Source organism: Salmo salar, chromosome ssa13, assembly GCF_905237065.1.
Source record: "Salmo salar chromosome ssa13, Ssal_v3.1, whole genome shotgun sequence".
Taxonomy (NCBI): domain Eukaryota; kingdom Metazoa; phylum Chordata; class Actinopteri; order Salmoniformes; family Salmonidae; genus Salmo; species Salmo salar.
In genome coordinates, this window is record NC_059454.1 from 36086984 (window position 1) to 36107951 (window position 20968).

The 20968-nt window shown below is 41.9% G+C and overlaps 2 protein-coding genes across 3 annotated transcripts; both read left to right on the forward strand.

The window, feature by feature from the left end:
* Positions 1–4: 4 nt before the first annotated feature.
* Positions 5–5451, forward strand: LOC106567223 (sodium/potassium-transporting ATPase subunit beta-1-interacting protein 3). Of its 2 annotated transcripts, XM_014136253.2 has the most exons (7): positions 5–828; positions 1744–1881; positions 2402–2482; positions 2657–2854; positions 3281–3341; positions 3916–3985; positions 4145–5451. In XM_014136253.2, the coding sequence occupies exons 1-6, from the start codon at positions 775–777 to the stop codon at positions 3969–3971; spliced, it is 588 nt and encodes a 195-aa protein (XP_013991728.1). In that variant the 5' UTR covers positions 5–774; the 3' UTR covers positions 3972–3985; positions 4145–5451. The 2 variants fall into 2 exon arrangements, with proteins under 2 accessions (XP_013991728.1, XP_045549174.1); XM_045693218.1 differs by lacking the exon at positions 1744–1881.
* A 2939-nt stretch (positions 5452–8390) lies between these two features.
* Positions 8391–16163, forward strand: LOC106567220 (YTH domain-containing family protein 1). The gene is given in 8 exon segments (XM_014136250.2): positions 8391–8785; positions 9336–9360; positions 9739–9833; positions 10157–10917; positions 10919–11048; positions 11050–11754; positions 14391–14435; positions 14608–16163. Coding segments are annotated over 8 exon segments (1818 nt in total). The 5' UTR covers positions 8391–8758; the 3' UTR covers positions 14638–16163.
* Positions 16164–20968: the final 4805 nt, after the last annotated feature.

The window sequence follows — 20968 nt, forward strand, 5'->3', positions numbered from 1 at the left end:
AAGGATGGAGAAGTGCCGTGAATGGAGTGCGTGGAGATTGGAATAACATTTCAATCTAAACCATCACACGGATGTGGACGTCTGAGGTGAAGTAGATGACCATGTGTAGGCTTATACATGTGTAATAATAATGTGGTAAGTGGTAGCCTGATGCTTTGTAATCACCAACGATGGGTCATAATTTGGTTGATCAGGCTGTGTTATCACATCACTGGATGAAAACAAATAATTATTATGATGTGTTTTACTGTGTCACAGTCATAGAACTTCCGTTTGACAAAAGTGCTGACAAACCATCACCACGATTCCAACCTGGCCTATTGACTGGCGCTGCCCTTCAGCTCCACCCAAACACGTGCACAATGGTGTGTGCGGGTTTTTCTGTTCCCGCGTTTTGCTGCTTGGGTTATAGACTTCAATATGGGTTGAACTTATCTTTTTAGTACTTCCATGGCCCACAGTATAGGAACCAACTACTGGCGTGTTACACTAGTTGGTGCACTAGTGCAGTGTAGCGCGTCCTTAGCGCCACACCTAGCAGAGCATCGGAGTAGGGGAATTACTATGCCCCCTACCCTCCCCCTCGTTGTAACAGCCTTATGTGTTTTCCTTTTCAGCTCGTTTTGTTCCACCACTGCAAACCACGACACGTCCCCCAGACCGGAGAGCTTGTTTGGATATGGGAAGGACTATTCAACTTGCCCCTATGAATTTATAAAAAGTTGCTTTGCTGTTTCGATTCGCCTATTTGGAAGCCATTTATGCAGATAGAGAATGGGGTGCTGTTCAGGACGTTGTATGCTGATCTTCCTCTGCACTCTCCAAGTGGTGAGATCATTCTTCTGCGATGATGCTATCTCTATACAGACTTTCAAAACACACCTGCTCTACCATAGCCTTGATTTACTTCTCTTCAATCATTACTGCCACTTCTGCTGGCTGATGTTGTTGAAATTGTTTTTGGAATGACAAAACGAATTAGGCAAATTTTGCGCGTTTGAGATAAACGTGTAAATTAGAGTTCCCACGACACACCAAAGTCTTTCCATTTCCATATCTAACTAAATTGAATATATATTTGTGTGCTGAGAAAAACAAATGTAAGTTTATTTTAATAATATAAATATTTCACATCAAATAAAACATCAATCAAACATAAATTAATATTTCTCTCTAACATATTTTTTTTAAATAAGATTTTTGTATTCATGCTCACCATAACTACAAGCTATGGGTCAACACTGAAAAGAAAATAATTGATTGTGTGCTTTTAGAATACAAAAATATGCATGTTTATCTTGCTTGCATGAGTTGCCTAAGGGGAAAGGGAGCCAACCCCCACTTTGCCTGAACCTTAGTCCCACTTTGTCCCGCTCTTTCTTCCAACCCTACTCCCCTTTTGAGTGATTGAGAAGGCGAGTCAGAGGACAGAATTCATATCCCTGCTCTGCCCCTCTCCCTGAAACATGCTTTGTCCCAGTGACTCAGTTACCTTGACAACCCAGAGAGAGCAGTCAGCATGGGAAAAAAATGAGTCTAGTGAATGCTTTGTAGGAGAGATGACCGTTTAACACCACCATCCATCACTTCAGAACCAACTGTTTAGATGAGAATTTCTGAAGAGTCTGGAAGCAGTGAGTGGATGACTTGATAAGATGCTTCCTCATGCATAATTCAGGTAATAGAGATTCTTAACCCACCATCCCTTTCTGCCCCTCCTACTCTCTCCCTCTGACATCCCAGATGACAGCATTGGAGAGGCAGGCTTTTGACTTCCTTGGGTACCAGTGGGCTCCCATCATGGTCAACTTCCTGCAAATAATCATGGTTATCCTCGGCCTCTTTGGCACCATTCAGTACAGACCACGCTACGTTGTTCTAGTAAGTCACATCTAGACCACACTACTTTTGTGTTAATCTGCCCCAGGCTACCCTACAATGGCCCCAGGCTACCCTACAATGCCCCAGGCTACCCTACAATGGCCCTGGGCTACCCTACAATGGATAATGTTGTGTTTTTGTCTACGATAAATAAAAGCAGTCCTCCCGGGTAATATTACTGTTAATCCATAATCTAATCTATAATAGCTTTAAGGGATCACATGTGGTGTAAGAATGTTCATGTGCTGCAAATATAAATATTGATCCCACGTTATATTAAACATAGAGAAAGTTGTGTAATTAAATGGTTATTACATAGGCAAGTTTAAATTGCATGACACGTGCCTATTCTTCATAGAAGAAAGGTACTGTACTTGTTGAAGGCAAAGTCATTTGTGTAACTATTGTGGAAAAGCATTGGCCACTGTTACAATTCTGTCATGTATAGAGGTTTGCCTCCATACAAATAGATAGACATTATGTGTCTAAAATGATCATCAAATATATTTTCATCCCTCAGTACCTGCTGTGGACATTACTGTGGGTGGCCTGGAATGTCTTTGTGAGCTGTCTCTACTTGGACCTGGGAGGCCTTTCCAAGGTATTGGTCACTAATATTCAGACCCGCTATCAACTAATATATTTGCTTTGCCTTGAATTGTGTCTTATTTTGGCACTGGATCAATCAGTCTTTCTTTTCCCAAACAATTACAGACCGTAACTACATAAACATGCTATTATGAACATGAACAATCCATATGCTGTGTCACGGCAGGAGAGCGACCTGCTATCCCTGGGTATATCCCCACACCGTTCATGGTGGAAAGACAACGGGCCAGGCTGTGACGACAGGGACCTTCCTGCCACTAGATGGCAGAGTCTGGAGAGCCCAAAACTCATCTATGCTCTGGGATGCTGGCTGGAATACCAATACATAGAGGTCCTACATTGTATCATACAACTCCTAATCTCTGTGAGTACTCTCTCTCTCTCTCTCTCTCTCTCTCTCTCTCTCTCTCTCTCTCTCTCTCTCTCTCTCTCTCTCTCTCTCTCTCTCTCTCTCTCTCTCTCTCTCTCTCTCTCTCTCTCTCTCTCTCTCTCTCTCTCTCTCTCTCTCTCTCTCTCACACACATTTACAAACACACAATGAAATAAATTCTGAATGTACCCATGTGGTGGTATTCATTGGAATGTAATGTCACATGTTGCCCACACACTCACACATACATACACTGACACTCCAATACACACACACACACACAAACACTACATATGCTCACACACACAAAATAGGGCTCGTAAGTAAGCATTTCACAGTAAAGTTGTTGTATTTGGCGCATGTGACAAATCAAATTTGATTTGAACGTTGAACTGGTGGTCTCTGTGTTTGTGCCTACAGCTCTTGGGATTCGTCTATGCCTGCTATATGGTCAGCACCTTCACTGAGGAGGAGGACAGCTGTATGTGAATTTAAAGTGCATTTTACACATGGTCACAACACACTTTACAAAGAAAACACATACACAATTTAATACACATACTAGAACAGATAGTAAGGCATAAGGTCACAGCCACATGTAATACTGTCAAGTAGGGCCGGGACAATACCAGTATCGCGATACTTGTTAGTATAGTGGCAAGGAAACAAAACACGGATCGGATATAACTTCTTTAGAAAAAAGGCCATGAAGTTGGAAACAAACATAATTATGTTGTCATCCAGAGTCACATTCATTTATTTCCCAAGCTATAGCACACAATATTTTACATGAAGCAGGTTTTTAAAGGACTAAAGAGTTAGGTCTGCTTCATGTTTTCATTTTTGCCATGGAAAACAATTTGTGATACTGGTATCATCACTGCCCTACTGTCAAGGCCTCTTCTTTCCTTTTTTTATTTTTATGTTTCACTTGTTTTAATCATTTAGACCCTTTTATTTAAGAGTTGGTTTTAACTGTCTATAGCTAAAAAAAAACATGAATTTAGTGTTGCATTATTTTATATTTATTAATATAATTGTGTTTTCTTTTTCAGTTAATTTCATTGGTGGGGTCCATTATCCATCTAAACCATCGCCGCTGTATTTATAGTGTACAATTGGGCTGTAAGTACCATTACTTTCTCAGGGGGAACAAAATCTTACATATTCGGCCCACACGTGTGTGTGTGTGTGTGTGTGCACATATTTAATATTGCAACATGTATTCAGTATGTTTCTGTCTGAGACTGTGCAGTTACTTTACCATCATGTTTTGATTTACAGACTATAAGTAAAGGCTTGCAAGTGGGTTGAAAATGACTGACAAGCAAGGAGGGCAGAAGAGGAACGAGTGAGTGAAATACCTACTTTGGAAGAGTGAAATCACATCTCCAGTCACTGAAACAGAAGACATTCCCACACTGCTCAAAAACATAATTCCTCAGCCTCCCGGCACTCTTAATGCATTCTAGCCTACACCAACAGTTCAGTGCAGTTATGGTCAATACTAGCCTGGTCCCAGGTCAGTTTGTGCTTTTGTCTACTCCATTGTCATTGTCAAGCTGTTTGGCATGACAATTCCATAAGTAGTTGGCAAGAGAGGAGAAACAACAGAGTGGCACCCTGCAGGCTATACAGTAGGTCAGTACAGGTACAATCAGAAAACTACTGATACTTCTGACATAACATGTATCAGTATACTGGGAATGGTATTTGTTGTATTTTTGGTATTTTAAACTTTATTAGGATCCCCATTAGCTGTTGCAAAAGCAGCAGCTACTCTTCCTGGGGTCCACACAAAACATGAAATATAATACAGAATGGCATAATACAGAACATCATTAGACAAGAACAGCTCAAAGACAACTACATAAATTTTTTAAAAAGGCACACATAGCCTACATATCAATGCATACACACCAACTATCTAGGTCAAATAGGGGAGAGGCGTTGTGCCACGAGGTGTTGCTTTATCTGTTTTTTGAAACCAGGTTTGCTGTTTATTTTAGCAATATGAGTGGTAGCCTAATACTTTGTAATCACCACCCAAACACGTGCACAATGGCGTGCGCGGGTTTTTCTGTGCCCGCGTTTTCCTGTTTGGGTTATATACTTCAATATGAGTTTGGACTTATCTTTTTAGTACTTCCATGGTCCACAATATGGGAACCAGTTGTTTTAGGTCCTGTGGGCCTATGCAATGTTTGTGTTTGACCCCAGGTGAGGGTTGCTTGAAAGTGAACAATTTTGGTGGAAAGAATGGACAAATATTTGTTTTTGAGAAAATATCACTGAGCCCAAAAATGTTCTTGGTCCTGTGCACATATAGGCTACTAAACATTTATGCATTGTCCCTTCCACCAGCACCACCAACTACTGGCGCCACACCTACCAGAGCATCGGAGTAGGGGAATTACTATGCCCTACTCCGGCAATGGAGTAGGCAAAAGCACAGCTGAAGGAAGTTCCATGCAATTAGGGGTCTATATAATACTGTACACTTTCTTGAATTTGTTCTGGATTTGGGGACTGAAAAGACCCCTGGTGGCATGTCTGGTGGGATAAGTGTGTGTGTCAGAGCTGTGTGTAACAATTTTGGATTTTCAACACATTGTTTCTTATAAAAAAGAAAAAGTTATGCAGTCAGTCTCTCCTCAACTCGTAGCCAAGAGAGACTGGCATACATAGTAAACTCAGGAAAAAAAGAAACATACTCTCACTGTCAACTGCGTTTATTTTCTGCAAACTTAACATGTGTAAATATTTGTATGAACATAACAAGATTCAACAACTGAGACATAAACTGAACAAGTTCCACAGACATGTGACTAACATAAATGGAATAATGTGTCCCTGAACAAAGGGGGGGTCAAAATCAAAAGTAACAGTCCGTATCTGGTGTGGCCACCAGCTGCACTAAGTATTGCAGTGCATCTCCTCCTCGTGGACTGCACCCAAATTTCCAGTTCTTTCTGTGAGATGTTACCCCACTCTTCCACCAAGGCACCTGCAAGTTCCCGGACATTTATGGGGGGAATGGCCCTAGCCCTTACCCTCCGATCCAACAGGTCCCAGACATGTTCAATAGGATTGAGATCAGGGCTCTTCGCTGGCCATGGCCGAACACTGACATTCCTGTCTTGCAGGAAATCACGCACAGAACGAGCAGTATAACTGGTGGCATTGTCATGCTGGAGGGTCATGTCAGGATGAGCCTGCAGGAAGGGTACCACATTAGGGAGGAGGATGTCTTCCCTGTAACACTCAGCGTTGAGATTGCCTGCAATGACAACAAGCTCAGTCCGATGATGCTGTGACACACCGCCCCAGACCATGACGGACCCTCCACCTCCAAATCCATCCCGCTGCAGAGTACAGGCCTCGGTGTAACGCTCATTCCTTCGATGATAAATGTGAATCCGACCATCACCCCTGGTGAGACAAAACCGCGACTCATCAGTGAAGAGCACTTTTTGCCAGTCCTGTCTGGTCCAGCGACGGTGGGTTTGTGCCCATAGGTGACGTTGTTGCCGGTGATGTCTGGTGAGGACCTGCCTTACAACAGGCCTACAAGCCCTCAGTCCAGCCTATTGCGGACAGTCTGAGCACTGATGGAGGGATTGTGCGTTCCTGGTGTAACTCGGGCAGTTGTTGTTGCCATCATGTACCTGTCTCGCAGGTGTGATGTTCGGATGTACCGATCCTGTGCAGGTTACACGTGGTCTGCCACTGCGAGGACGATCAGCTGTCCGTCCTGTCTCCCTGTAGCACTGTTTTAGGCGTCTCACAGTACGGACATTGCAATGTATTGCCCTGGCCACATCTGCAGTCCTCATGCCTCCTTGCAGCATGCTTAAGGCACATTCACGCAGATGAGCAGGGTCCCTGGGCATCTTTCTTTTGGTGTTTTCCAGAGTCAGTAGAAAGGCCTCTTTAGTGTCCTAAGTTTTCATAACTGGGACCTTATTTTCCTACCATCTGTAAGCTGTTAGTGTCTTAACGACCGTTCCACAGGTGCATGTTCATTAATTGTTTATGGTTCATTGAACACGCATGGGAAACAGTGTTTAAACCCTTTACAATGAAGATCTGTGAAGTTATTTGGATTTTTACGAATTATCTTTGAAAGACAGGGTCCTGAAAAAGGGACGTTTCTTTTTTTGCTGAGTTTATTTATATTAGCCCTCTGATTACAATTAAGAGCAAAACGTGCTGCTCTGTTTTGAGCCAGCTGCAGGTTAGCTATGTCTTTCCTTGCAGCACTGGACCACACGACTGAACAATAATCAATATTAGACAAAACTAGAGCCTGCAGAACTTGCTTTTTGGAGTCTGGTGTCAGAAAAGCAGAGCATCTCTTTATTACGGCCAGACTTCTCCCCATCTTTACAACGATTGAATCTATATGTTTGATGACATACAGTAGTGTCACTCTGTAAAAATATGCATTTACGCATACTGTTGAAAATGGACCAAACCCTATAATTGTGTGTCCTACATTGATGTTAATGGAAGATTTGCATGAACATTTTAGTCATGTGCAAATTATCAAAGTTATGTATACAGATTTATAGTTAGGATTTGGACCTATGTGAAGGTATGAGTGTGCCTGTGTGTGTGCGTGTGTGTGCAGTTCATACATTAAATTCCAGATAGCAGAGGAAAATAAAGACATTTTATTAATAATCTTCAATATTGTGATAGAAATTAGCTAAAGACAGTGGTTGTCATGTAAAAAGCATCTTCTAATTTTTTAGGCCTACCTCTGAATTTTGTTTGAATTTGCGTGCCACTGATTGAAAAAAGACCCTGACTGTATCTTTAAGTGAATTTTGTTTGAATAAACTGTGCTTTTCTGTTAGCCAATGTGTGCAGGTATGTTTTGACTCATATTCCTCATTTACTTGCCTTACTATTGATTTGTTTTAAATTACATGTTAACCACTGAGTATCATTGAGTATCACTGGCTATTATTCAAGTCCCGACTGAAGAGTCCAGTCCATCAAATCTGAATATTATAAAATGATTGCAGGTCTACTTGGAGCCTATAATAAATACATACAGCTTTACATTCTCTATATGAAACACTTCTAACCAAGATATAACGTAATGTTTGTGAGAAACACAACAGAATAATTATCTTTAAAAAGTGTGAGTGGAAGAAAAAAAAATCACTAAATGGCTTCAGTGCAATGTTTTATACAGAATATTTGTAGTAACAGTCGTCAAGATAATGTACATGATATCTAAATTGCTATTGCGAGTATTTTCTCTAGTGTGAAGGTTTTAAATGTTTTTATCAAAGCCTTACCTTAATTCTAGTAGATTGTGCCCCAAATAAATCGTCCCCTTTCAGAATGTCCCCATCACTCTTCCGTTGGATTGGTTAGCGCGCTGACTCGTCATCGCGGCAGAGCATTAAAGATCACAAGTGATATTTGTGAAACGCGATTACCGCAGTCCTCCTATTGAAGATGCATGACTTCCGACGTTTTGTCGTTGAGGCACCGCGCCTGGTGTGCCGCTGACGTCAATCCCCTTCATTTAGACCCCGGATGAACCTGCTATTGGGGGAAGTGAACAGGGCCATCAGCACAATAACTGCAATTTGGTGGATAAGGGGGAAAAAGCAAAAATACATTGGATTAATCCTAACAGTGGACCCTTTGAAACCACCAGGACTATCTCCAAATTGGATTTACGTAAACAAAGGGGGACTGGCAGAATTGAGCCTTGGAACAGTAGTTTGAGTTAGCTTGCTGCTGACTGTAACGAAGGAAAACATCTTGCTGATTAGCTTGCTAGCTACTGTACTGAGATACGAATAAAACGCAGGTTTTGAGGGAACCGTCTAATTGAAACGCTCTACACATATCCAGTGGCTTGCTTCATGAATTATGTCTGCTACAAGTATTGACCCTCAGGTAGGCAGACTATTTTCCGGAAAAAATCCACTCAGCGTCGACTCAAGGCCTTGCATTGAGGAAAGGTGGTTGGTTGTGCGCCCAATCCACCTATTGCTGAGATGTGATTCCTTCTAGCTAGCTAACTCCAGTTTAGTTAGCAGGTTAGCCGCTAGCTAACACGTAATAAATCAGACTTTTTATACCAATAATAATATGAAGCCATCGCCACGTTTCGTTCCTAGCACTTAGCTAGTTAACGTTAGCTAGCTATGTGGTTTGCTAAAAACCTAACTTAATGTATTTCACATGTATTCTCCTTATTAATATTGTCAGGAACAGTTTCAGCTGTTGCAGTGGTTTACCAGCTCTAGTAAGTTGTGGTTCTGTGCTAACGCAATGTGTTTACTTAGCTAGTTAGCTAGGAAACTGGTTGTTGGCTAGCTAGTAAAGTTAGGTAACAAACGTTAATGTAAACTTCTGATTTTCAGCGAGTGTGTTGGATGTTAATTAGACAGCTAAAACACAGATTTATCTCTTTTACATGTTAACCAATTACACGGGAATGAAGAATTCAAAAGGACAAGACGCTAAAGGTAAGATCACTGTAGTTAATGTTAGGTAGATCATTTTTGACTAGTTAGGTAGACTGCGATTGCTCAGCTGGTTGCCGGTAGCAAGCACTGACCATGCACGGACTAGTTATAAACAATGCACCTGCGGTGTAAATACAATGCTGTCTTGTTATGTCAGTGATGCATGTCTTGTTATGCATTTTATGTCTTGCAGCTTTTACACACCCAAGTGTTAATCAGTACTGACTGCAGAACAACATAGCTAACATCAGATTTCTATGGTCTTCTCAGGCAGGCATACACTAAGCATGCATATATTTTTATTGAATGAAGGAGAAAGACATGTACATGTGTTTGTCTGTTTATTTGACACACATTGATAAATAACCCTACTATCAGTCTTTCCGGTTTCAGTGCAAAATGGCTCACTCCACCAGAAGGAAACTGTACATGATAATGACTTTGAGCCCTATCTCACTGGCCAATCCAATCAGGTGAGTGTCTTTTGAAATGTGTGTATCTGTGTCTGAATTAGAAAATAAAAAAAGTGTCTTGACTGCAGGGAGGCCCACAACTCAATATTGTCTCACAGGAGGACAGGCCGTTTGCTTGGCTACATTGTTAGCTGATATTGTTAGACATTTGCATAATTAAAGATGATGCCTTAAGTACTGCACGCATGGCCTTTTGGTCCTAAAATCTGAGTTTTGGGGGTATAAGCTAACGGTCATTGGAGTTTGGTGCTAGGTCATGTTGATATTTAGTTTGATGTATCAGGATTTCAAAATGTGTATTTACACTCCCTTTTTTTCTCTAGAACAACAGCTACCAATCCATGACTGACCCTTACCTGTCCAGCTACTATGCCCCCTCCATTGGATTCCCCTACCCCCTGAGCGAGGCCCCTTGGTCCACCGGTGGCGACCCCCCGATCCCTTACCTGACCCCCTATGCGCCCCTTAGCAATGGAGACCACCACTTCATGCATGACACCGTTTTTGGCCAGCCTGGAGGGCTTGGCAGCAGCATCTACCCACATAGGTTTAACTTTTTCCCTGAGAACCCAGCCTTCTCCACCTGGGGTACCAGTGGGTCTCAAGGCCAGCAGACTCAGAGTTCAGCCTATGGGGGCAGCTACAGCTACCCTCCCAGCTCCCTGGGGGGCACACTAGTCCCTGATGGTCAGACAGGGTTCCACAGTGACACTCTGAGCAAGGCACCAGGCATGAACAGCCTGGAGCAGGGGATGCTGGGGCTGAAGATAGGTGGGGATGTGTCGGGCAATGGCTCAGGCGTGAAGAGTGTGGGCTCTGTGATCGGAGGTGGTGCTGTGGCTCAGGCTGTTTCTACAGGCAATGGTGGAACACCAATTGGCATGCCCCCTCCTAAGCCCACGTCCTGGGCTGCTATCGCCAGCAAACCAGCCAAGCCACAGCAGCTGAAGGCCAAGCCAGGCATGCCCATGGGGGGAGCCCTGCCACCACCACCCATCAAACACAACATGGACATTGGGACATGGGATAACAAAGGGTCTATAAGCAAAGTGGCCCCTCCACTGTCCCACCACCAGCAGCAGCTCCACTCTCATGGCCATGCCCACCTCCCCCATGGGCTCCCCCCCTCCCCCTCAGCAGTCCGTTCAATCTGCCCAGTCCCTTGTGCAGCAGATGACCATGGGCCCGCCCCCCCTGCAGTCATACCAGAACCACAACTCAGCCCCACCCCCCTCAGACCCGCTGGGTTGCTCCACGCAACCGTAACCCGGGCTACGGTGGAGGCAGCATGGACAGCAGCGGTTCCTCTAGTGTTGGGGGTGGAGGTGTGCCTCCAGGTTCTGGCCCAGGTCTAGAGAACCACCCTGTTCTGGAGAATCTGCGGGCTGCCCACAGCTACAACCCTAAGGAGTTTGACTGGAACCTGAAGAACGGCCGCGTGTTCATCATCAAGAGCTACTCTGAGGACGACATCCACCGCTCCATCAAGTACTCCATCTGGTGCAGCACAGAGCACGGTAACAAGCGTCTGGACTCAGCCTTCCGTGCCATCAATGCCAAAGGCCCTGTCTATTTGCTGTTCAGCGTCAATGGCAGCGGCCACTTCTGTGGCGTGGCAGAGATGCTCTCGCCCGTGGACTACGGCACCAGTGCTGGCGTTTGGGCGCAGGACAAGTGGAAAGGCAAGTTTGACGTGGACTGGCTGTTTGTGAAAGACGTGCCTAATAGCCAGCTGAGGCACATCAGGCTGGAAAACAACGACAACAAGCCGGTGACCAACTCTAGGGACACACAAGAGGTCCCTCTAGAGAAGGCTAAGCAGGTGCTCAAGATCATCGCCACTTACAAACACACCACCTCCATCTTTGATGACTTCTCCCACTATGAGAAGAGACAGGAAGAAGAGGAGGTTGTCAGAAAGGTAATCATAATTACTGTCTCTTGTTGATCACAAAGATCCTAAACCAACTGATCATGGATAGGTTTCATCCTTTTTTGTAAAGACCCCCCCAAAAAAATGTATTCAGAACCATTAACTTTTTCCACATTTTGTTACAGTACAGTTACAGTTATTCTAAAATTGATCAAATTGTTGTTTTTTTTACTCATCAATCTACACACTACCTCATTATGACAAAGCAAAACCAGTTTTTGGGGGGAATTTTAGCAAATGTATAAAAATAACAAAAAATCAAATATCACATTTACAAAAGTATTCAGACCCTTTACTCAGTACTTTGTTGAAGTATATTTTGGTAGTGATTACAGTCTCAAGTCTTGGGTGTGATGCTACAAGCTTGGCACACCTGTATTTGGGGAGTTTCTCCCATTGTTCGCAACAGATCCTCTCAAGCTCTGTCAGGTTGGATGGGGAGCATCGCTGCACAGCTATTTTCAGGTCTCTCCAGAGATGTTAGCTCGGGTTCAAGTCCGGGCTCTGGCTGGGCCACTCAAGAACATTCAGTGACTTGTCCTGAAGCCACTCCTGCATTGTCTTGGCTGTGTGCTTAGGGTTGTTGTAGTGTTGGAAGGTGAACCTTTGCCCCATTCTGAGGTCCTGAGCTCTCTGGAGCAGGTTTTCATCAAGGATCTCTCTGTACTTTCCGGCTGCTGAAAAACATCCCCACAACATGATGCTGCCACCACCATGCTTCACTGTAGGGATGGTGCCAGGTTTCTTTCAGATGTGGCGCTTGGCAATTAGGGTGAAGAGTTCAATCTTGTTTCTCGTTGTCTGAGCATCCTTTAGGTGCCTTTGGCAAACTCCAAGCGGCTGTCATGTGCCTTTTACTCAGAAGTGGCTTCCATCTGGCCACTCCACCATCAAGGCCTGATTGGTGGAGTGCTGCAAAGATGGTTGTCCTTCTGGAAGGTTCTCCCATCTCCACAGAGGAACTCTGGAGCTCTGTCAGAGTGACCCGGGCTACGGTGGAGGTTCCAAACTTCTTCCATTTAAGAATGATGGAGGCCACTGTGTTCTTGGGTACCTACAATGCTGCAGAAATGTTTTGGTACCATCCCCAGATCTGTGCCTCCACACAATCCTGTCTCGGACCTCTACAGACAATTCCTTTGACATCTTGGCTTGGTTTTTGCTCTGACATGCACTGTCTTCCCAAATCATGTCCAATAATTTTAATTTACCACAGGTGGACTCCAATCAAGTTGTAGAAACATCTCAAAGATGATCAATGGAAACAGGATGCACCTGAGCTCAATTTCAAGTCTCATAGCAAAGGGTCTGAATACTTTTGTAAATAAGGTATGTATAAAAATATATATACACTACCGTTCAAAAGTTTGGGGTCACTTAGAAATGTCCTTGTTTTTGAAAGAAAAGCAAAAAAAAATGGCCATTAAAATAACATCAAATTGATCAGAAATACATTGTTAATGTTTTAAATGACTATTGTTGCTGAAAACGGCAGATTTTTTTTTTTAATGGAGTATCTACATAGGCGTATAGAGGCCCATTATCAGCAACCATCACTCCTGTGTTCCAATGCCATGTTGTGTTAGCTAATTCAAGTTTATCATTTTAAAATGATAATTGATCATTGGAAAACCCTCTTTGCAATTATGTTAGCAAAGCTGAAAACTGTTGTTCTTATTAAAGAAGCAATAAAACAGGCCTTTAGACTACTTGAGTATCTGGAGCATCAGCATTTGTGGGTTCGATTACAGGCTCAAAATGGCCAGAAACAAAGACCTTCTGAAACTCGTCAGTCTATTCTTGTTCTGAGAAATGAAGGCTATTCCATGCGAGAAATTGCCAAGAAACTGAAGATCTCGTACAACGCTGTGTACTACTCCCTTCACAGAACAGCGCAAACTGGATCTAACCAGAATAGAAAGAGGAGTGGGAGGCCCCGGTGCACAACTGAGCAAGAGGACAAGTACATTAGTGTCTAGTTTGAGAAACGGATGCCTCACAAGTCCTCAACTGGCAGCTTCATCATTTAATAGTACCCGCAAAACTCCAGTCTCAACGTCAACAGTGAAGAGGTGACTCTGGGATGTTGGCCTTCTAGGCAGACTTGCCAATAAAAAGAAAGATTAAGATGGGCAAAAGAACACACACTGGACAGAGGAACTCTGCCTAGAAGGCCAGCATCCCGGAGTCGCCTCTTCATTGATGACGTTGAGGCTGGTGTGTTGCAGGTACTATTTCATGAAGCTGCCAGTTGAAGACTTGTGAGGCATCTGTTTCTCTAACTAGACACTCAACTTTTGAATGGTAGTATATATTCGACTTCAAAAAACCTTTGCTTTGTCATTATGGGGTATTCCATGTTGATTGAGGAAAATGTTTTATTTAATTTTAGAATAAGGCTGTAACATAACAAAATGTGGAAAAGGGGAAGGGGTCTGAATACTTTCCATATGCAGTGTATATCTCCTTTACTGTTTTAAAAATATTGGGACAACCTGAGTTTTGTATTACTTGATTTGTCCCATCACAGACCAAATGTCTACCGTTTTGTATTTGTTTGCTGTTTTTATTGTTTTGTGCAGGAGGTGTAACCATCCCTAAATGCCTCTTACTTCTTTCAACAGACCTATGAGCCAGCTCCAATACAGAGAGGGTCCCGACTTGATCAGGTAAAGAACCTTTTCTGAGTGTTTCACCTTTTATTTGGCTTCTGCCCATCAAGACATTGTTCCCTATGTCTCCAAGGAAATAATAAACCATTGTAGGGGGGGTGGAAGATTTGATTTAGTGTAGTTTTTCTAATGGTAACACTTTCGTTATTTCTTCCCCTCCCCACCCAAGGAACGCCAAAACCGAAGTAAACCACAATAGAAGAATGCTCCTTATAGCTTGATCAACGGTTATACTTGGATGGACATAATGGAATTTAGATCATGAAAAAAGAGGACATAAAGAAATTGTCAACTCCTATTTATTTTGGCCCACATCAAACTTTGAGCCACACTGCTTCTGGTCCGGTTCCCAGTCTCCAAGTCGTGCGCAGGGATGAAGTCGGTTTCCATTAATCAAATTGCTTCATCCTTTTTTGTTTTCTTTCTTTCTGTATTTTTAGCCTGGCAGGTCTTTATTTGCTATACTCCCACACTCACATCCTTAACTATGAGTAACAAATATCTGCACTTCTTTAAAAAAATCTAACATGCTGCTGATATTCAGTGACTGTTCAACTTGTGGTGGTGTGAGTGTTGGAGAAACGTTAAGTGCTTGTATTGGTTGTTCTGATTTAGGAAGAGTGAATGCGACAATTAACTGAATCTTGACAAATGTTTGATAACTGTACTTGGCCAGTTTTATTTTGCATAATCAAAATAAACTGTTCTATTATGCCCTTCTTGTCCATGTGAGAGTGGTCTTGTGGCTTGGTAGAAGATGTGAAAAGCTTCTGCAAATGATGCATATAATGGATAATGTGAAAGGCTGTGACATTACAAAATGTTCATGTTTAAGAAAAGAAATATTTTTGAAATAATGTATCACTTGGCTTAACACTTGTGACAACAAATTGTTGAAGAAGAGATACAAGATGTTTTATTTTCGTTTCTTTTTTTCAGAGTGGAGCCTTAACACTTTATTTCTGACAACAGTGTCAATGAAACTCTATTTGCTGTACTGTAACTCAAGTGTGTCAGCAAAAAGATTCAGGGGAAAGATGTCTAGAACATCCGCTCTCAAAGGAGGTCCCTTTCTTTTTTCTTGATGGGGAGGAAATGTAAACTGTCTTGAGTTCAAATTCTTAGCCGGACAATACTATGATGTTGTCTTTTTCCTTGTTATTTTAAATCACAGCTGTTACTTTTCTCTGTTCCCCATCATTCCAACAACAGGGGTCTCTAAGTCATTTTGGTGAAAAATGTAGCATGTACTGCTTTTAAAATCAAGATAGCCCTGTCACTCTGTTTCTTATCCTTGTCCTTTCTTAACAGAATTAAAGCATTGATATAACCCTTCCACTTCATCCTCAGAAATGTTAAGCTTTAATGTACTGGCAATGCTAACTGAGAACGCCTCAAATGTGTAATCTTAAAATTAATTTGACTGATTTAATGTCAAGTGTATGAAAACCCAGAGAATAGTATATATGGTATCTGTGTGTTATTTCTTTTTCCCGGGACCTGCTTGCTGTACTGTGTATGTCTGTATGTGAAAGACAGAGGGGAGTGGGATTATTGAGGGAATCAGATTTATGTATTGGAAATTATTCATTCATGAGAATATATAAAATTTAAGAAAACAAATGTTTAAGTCACCCCTGAATTTAATATGCGTTGTATCAAAGGTCACTATCACATTCTTAGATTTGATCATGGTCATTATTAAAGGTATACTATCTATTGTAAGTGTTTTTGGTTTGTTCCGTTGTGAGTGAAAAGTAGCAATGTCTGCATCTACAGTAGCCTGTTTCCCTGTGTGGGGGGGGGGGGGTGATGACAACCCACATTGTTTGTTAGATGAGAGAGTGGTGCCTGAAGTATGGATGTTGACATTTCAGACCTGGGTCAAAAACATGTAAGATACTTGTACTCTCTCTGATGAAACCAATGGTATAGTCTCAAAAGCCCCAAACCCAAAACACCTTTTATTTAGTTTTAATTCCATGATCCATAAAAACAAACTGAACTGTAGGCCTACATAATTCACAGCACATCAAACCAAGGCTAATGGATTACATAAAATAATGTGTCCATATACTTTTACCGTGTTTGGTCACCAGAGCTCATAGCCTACAACTATGTTTCTTACCCCTGAAGTAACTATGTTGATATGTTTTGTTTGATTGCCTAAAATACAATCACTTCAATTATTTGGATCGACGTTAACGTGATTCCTCTCTTGGCATTCACCGCGTGCCTTAATTGTATTGCTATTAAATCAAGGTCCGCCGTGAACACGAAAAGCGGTAATCCTAACCCCCAAAATACTCGCGCAGTTTACCTATAAATTGTCCTAGATTGCAGGTGGATTGCTTCATTAGATTAATGCCAATAAACACTACTCCAGTGTTCGGGAGTAGTGAACTAAATTCAAATTGAGGTAGTGTTTTCAGTAGTTAATTACTTTTTTGCCATTTAGTGGTGTAGCTAACTGCTGCAACCTGGTCTCGAGAATTTGTAATATTTTGTCCGTAAATCCAAGACTTTCCATTTAGTGTGATAGAGTACGTTTTTCATATGTATTAATTTGTGGATGTCCATAATCCATTTTGTATGATGTGTTAGATTTTGCAAAACGTATATGTTACAGATTCCAATTTGTTATGGCTAATGTTAACTAGGTGGCTAAGGCAAACGTTAGCTAGCTGGCTAACATTATTTAGGCTAGGGGTTAAGGTTAGGATTTAGGTTAATGGGTTAGGCAGGGATGCAAACTAGAACTAATGTTTTCCCTCTACAGTATGTAGTTAATTTTCAGAATGAGAGAATTAGGGGAAAATGAGGCGTTGCTTGTTGAATAAGTGCATTCAGCGATCAAGTGTAGCTGGGCCTGGCTTAAGCTGGATGCCACCATAGAGGTGAAAGGAACACCACACACTTTTTCAATACAGTGGATAAAAAGGGCTATGCCAGGTGTACTCTGCCTGAAAGAGATCAATTATGCCAACAAAGGGTATCATGCTCTGCTGGCACATGGTAGAACAGATGTCCACAGGCAGAAAAGTGTACAATTGTAATAATGTGCAGTGTAGCCCAAAGATTTTGCTTATGTTGTGTTGAACTTGACAGTAACACTTGTGAGTGAGGGGGATAATACACATTTTTACACAGTGAACATTATTTTTTCACACATGTAGTCTTGTGCACTTGAACAATGTCTACTATAGTGGCCACTATAATAGAGCGAAAATAGAAGGCCTGTTGTTTCATTCTATTTCTACTTTGAGATGTTTTTTCCCCAAGTGCAATACTTAGATGTGTGTGGTCACAAGTGTTCTATTATAAAGGCTGTCATGGCTAACTGCAATATTAGTGTATTGTTTTTCTCAAAACTTGACTGTAATTTGCAGTCAAGTCTTGGCAACAAATAACATTGGATTGCTCTCTTAATTTTTTTTTAGGTTAGGTTCACATGAACCACTTTTTATTTTACACACAGACTGATCATGTAGATCATATTCTTTGTTGTTTAATTAGCTAAAAACCTGCATTTCCCACTAGCAGGGATTTTTTGCATGTTTCAGTGCAACAACAAAAAAAGTGTCACCTTTCTGCATCCCTGGTTAAGGGAAGGGTTAGCTAAAAGGGTTAAGGGAAGGTTTAGCTAAAAGGGTTAAGGGAAGGTTTAGCTAAAAGGGTTAAGGGAAGGTTTAGCTAAAAGGGTTAAGGGACGGTTTAGCTAAAAGGGTTAAGGGAAGGTTTAGCTAAAAGGGTTAAGGGAAGGTTTAGCTAAAAGGGTTAAGGGAAGGTTTAGCTAAAAGGGTTAAGGGAAGGTTTAGCTAAAAGGGTTAGGGAAGGGTTAGCTAAAAGGGTTAAGGGACGGTTTAGCTAAAAGGGTTAAGGGAAGGTTTAGCTAAAAGGGTTAAGGGACGGTTTAGCTAAAAGGGTTAAGGGAAGGTTTAGCTAAAAGGGTTAAGGGAAGGTTTAGCTAAAAGGGTTAAGGGACGGTTTAGCTAAAAGGGTTAAGGGACGGTTTAGCTAAAAGGGTTAAGGGAAGGTTTAGCTAAAAGGGTTAAGGGACGGGTTAGCTAAAAGGGTTAAGGGAAGGTTTAGCTAAAAGGGTTAAGGGACGGTTTAGCTAAAAGGGTTAAGGGAAGGTTTAGCTAAAAGGGTTAAGGGACGGTTTAGCTAAAAGGGTTAAGGGAAGGTTTAGCTAAAAGGGTTAAGGATAGGGTTAGCTAAAAGGGTTAAGTGAAGAGATAGCTAAAAGGGTTAATGGAAGGGATAGCTAACATGCAAAGTAGCAAAAAAATATGATGTAGTTGAAAAGTTGCTAAAATGCTAAAGTTGGGGGCAACGCTGTTACATCCAATACCTGTTTGCCTGAGGCTGATGCCGTGCAGGTGCTTGTAATGAGATTCTAACACTCAACCTTTGGGTTGCTAGACGTCTGCGTTACTGTCTTATGTACCATGCTAAACTGTTTATTTATTTTTACATATTAAAACATACAATCTACCTGCAGTGAAGCCGCTCAAAATTTACGTTGCATTCGGTAATCTAGCAGACTCCCATCCAAAGCGACCCACAGGAGCAACCAGGGTCAAGCGCCCCGCCCAAGGGCACGTCGACAGATCTCCCACCAAGTCAAATCGGGGACCCGAACCGGTGACCTATTGGCTACCGGCCCAATCTCCCAACCGCTAGGCCACCAACCATCCAAGATCCCCCGCCCACCCCGCAATTCCTTGAGACCTGCCCCTCAACCATCCGAGAACCCCCAAACCCCCACCCCAAGCCACCGTCCCCCAATGCACCAACAAAATGGAAAAAAGAGAAAAACAAAGGAAAACAACAATTAAAAAACAAAAGACAAGGACTTCAAAAATCAAAACAGCAAGGTGTTTGAGTGCATGTGTGGCACTATTTACGTGTGTGTGTGTGTGTGTGTGTGTGTGTGTGTGTGTGTGTGTGTGCGCACGTACGTACATGTGTGCGTTTGAATGCGAGTGCATGTTTACGCGCGTACAAGCACCTGCATGGCATCAGCCTCAGGCAAACAGGTATTGGATGTAACAGCGTTGCCCCTCAAGTGTCATTGATTTTTGTTGTTGTTGATTTTGACTTTATTTTTGACTTTTATCTTGGACTGTCATTCTATCCCCCACCCAGAAACTCCACTCCCACTTGTCTTCAGTTCCATATCCCAACCCTCTGTTTCCCTCAGCCCATCCCACCTATCTCTGCTGACCACCCTCTTCGGATTTCTATGCGCCATATAGCTTTCAACTATGCTGTGATGTTTAACATACAATTTGAATCTATCTAATCAAATAGAATCCACAGTTTGCAAGTTGAAGATAAATACTCTTACTAAGAGTATTAGTATATTAGTAATTGACTGACCAGGTCTCTCCAGATCTCCCAACAATGCTATTTCTAGGGTCAATTTTAGATGAATGGCTTTTTCAGCCATTCCTGAACCTGAGACCAGAAGAAATGGTCTATTGATTCTGTATCGTCACAACAAAATCGTCAGAGCTGTGACGTTTGTATGCCCCAAATATTCAACATTTTGTTGGTGGCAAGAATTCAGTACAATCATTTTAGCTGAAAAGCACAAAGTCTTCACTTAATCTTGTGTTGTTTTATATATCAACTCATACACCCTGTACCATGGAATTGGTACATCAAAAATCTCTTCCCAGCTATTTTGGAATCTGTATGGCACAGATGTCAACATCCTCGTCCTCAAATGAAAGTGGTATACTTTCCTATTTATGCTATTTTTGTTCCTCCGCCAGTTTTGATCCATTATATTGCGCAGACAGACCAGTTCCCTACCTCCTCCCGCTGCCACCCGTCTCCTCCATTTTTGGGGTAATGTAATCAATTGGTTGTAATCTTGGATTAAGCAGAATTTCCCATACAATTTTGATAGCTCCATGAAAGACATAACTCTAACATTCCAATTTACAATATCATTTAAAAACAAAATACCCTTTTCAAACATTTCCATAAATACAGGTATTTTATCAACCAGCACATTTGAGTTCAACCATAATATTTGTTCTATCTTTTTCGAGGGGATGACATTGTAACCAGCTCTGCAATGATTGTTCGAAAAAGAGAGACACTTTCAACAATGTTTCATTTTCAATTAATCGAAAATGAGACATGGCAATCTGCACAAATGCAAAAAGGTCATTTTTAAACAATGGATGAGCATTTCTCAGTGATCTACTTGAGAATAATTTTTGTATAAGTGAAGCTTTCAGAGAGAGGTTTAGTGCTTTTATAATCTCAAACCACCCAGATCAAATTCATTATATAGATAGGCACACTTCATCTTGTCTGGTTTTGCATCCCAGATAAAGTGAAATATTCTTTGCTCATATGATTTGAAAAACTAAACATCAGGTGTAGGCAGCACCATAAGTGAGTAAACTGAGATATGACTAAGGAGTTAATCAGAGTAATTCTTCCATAAATATTTACCCCTCCATGGTTGCAGGATCTTGTCTATTTTTACTAGTTTTCTATTTCTATAA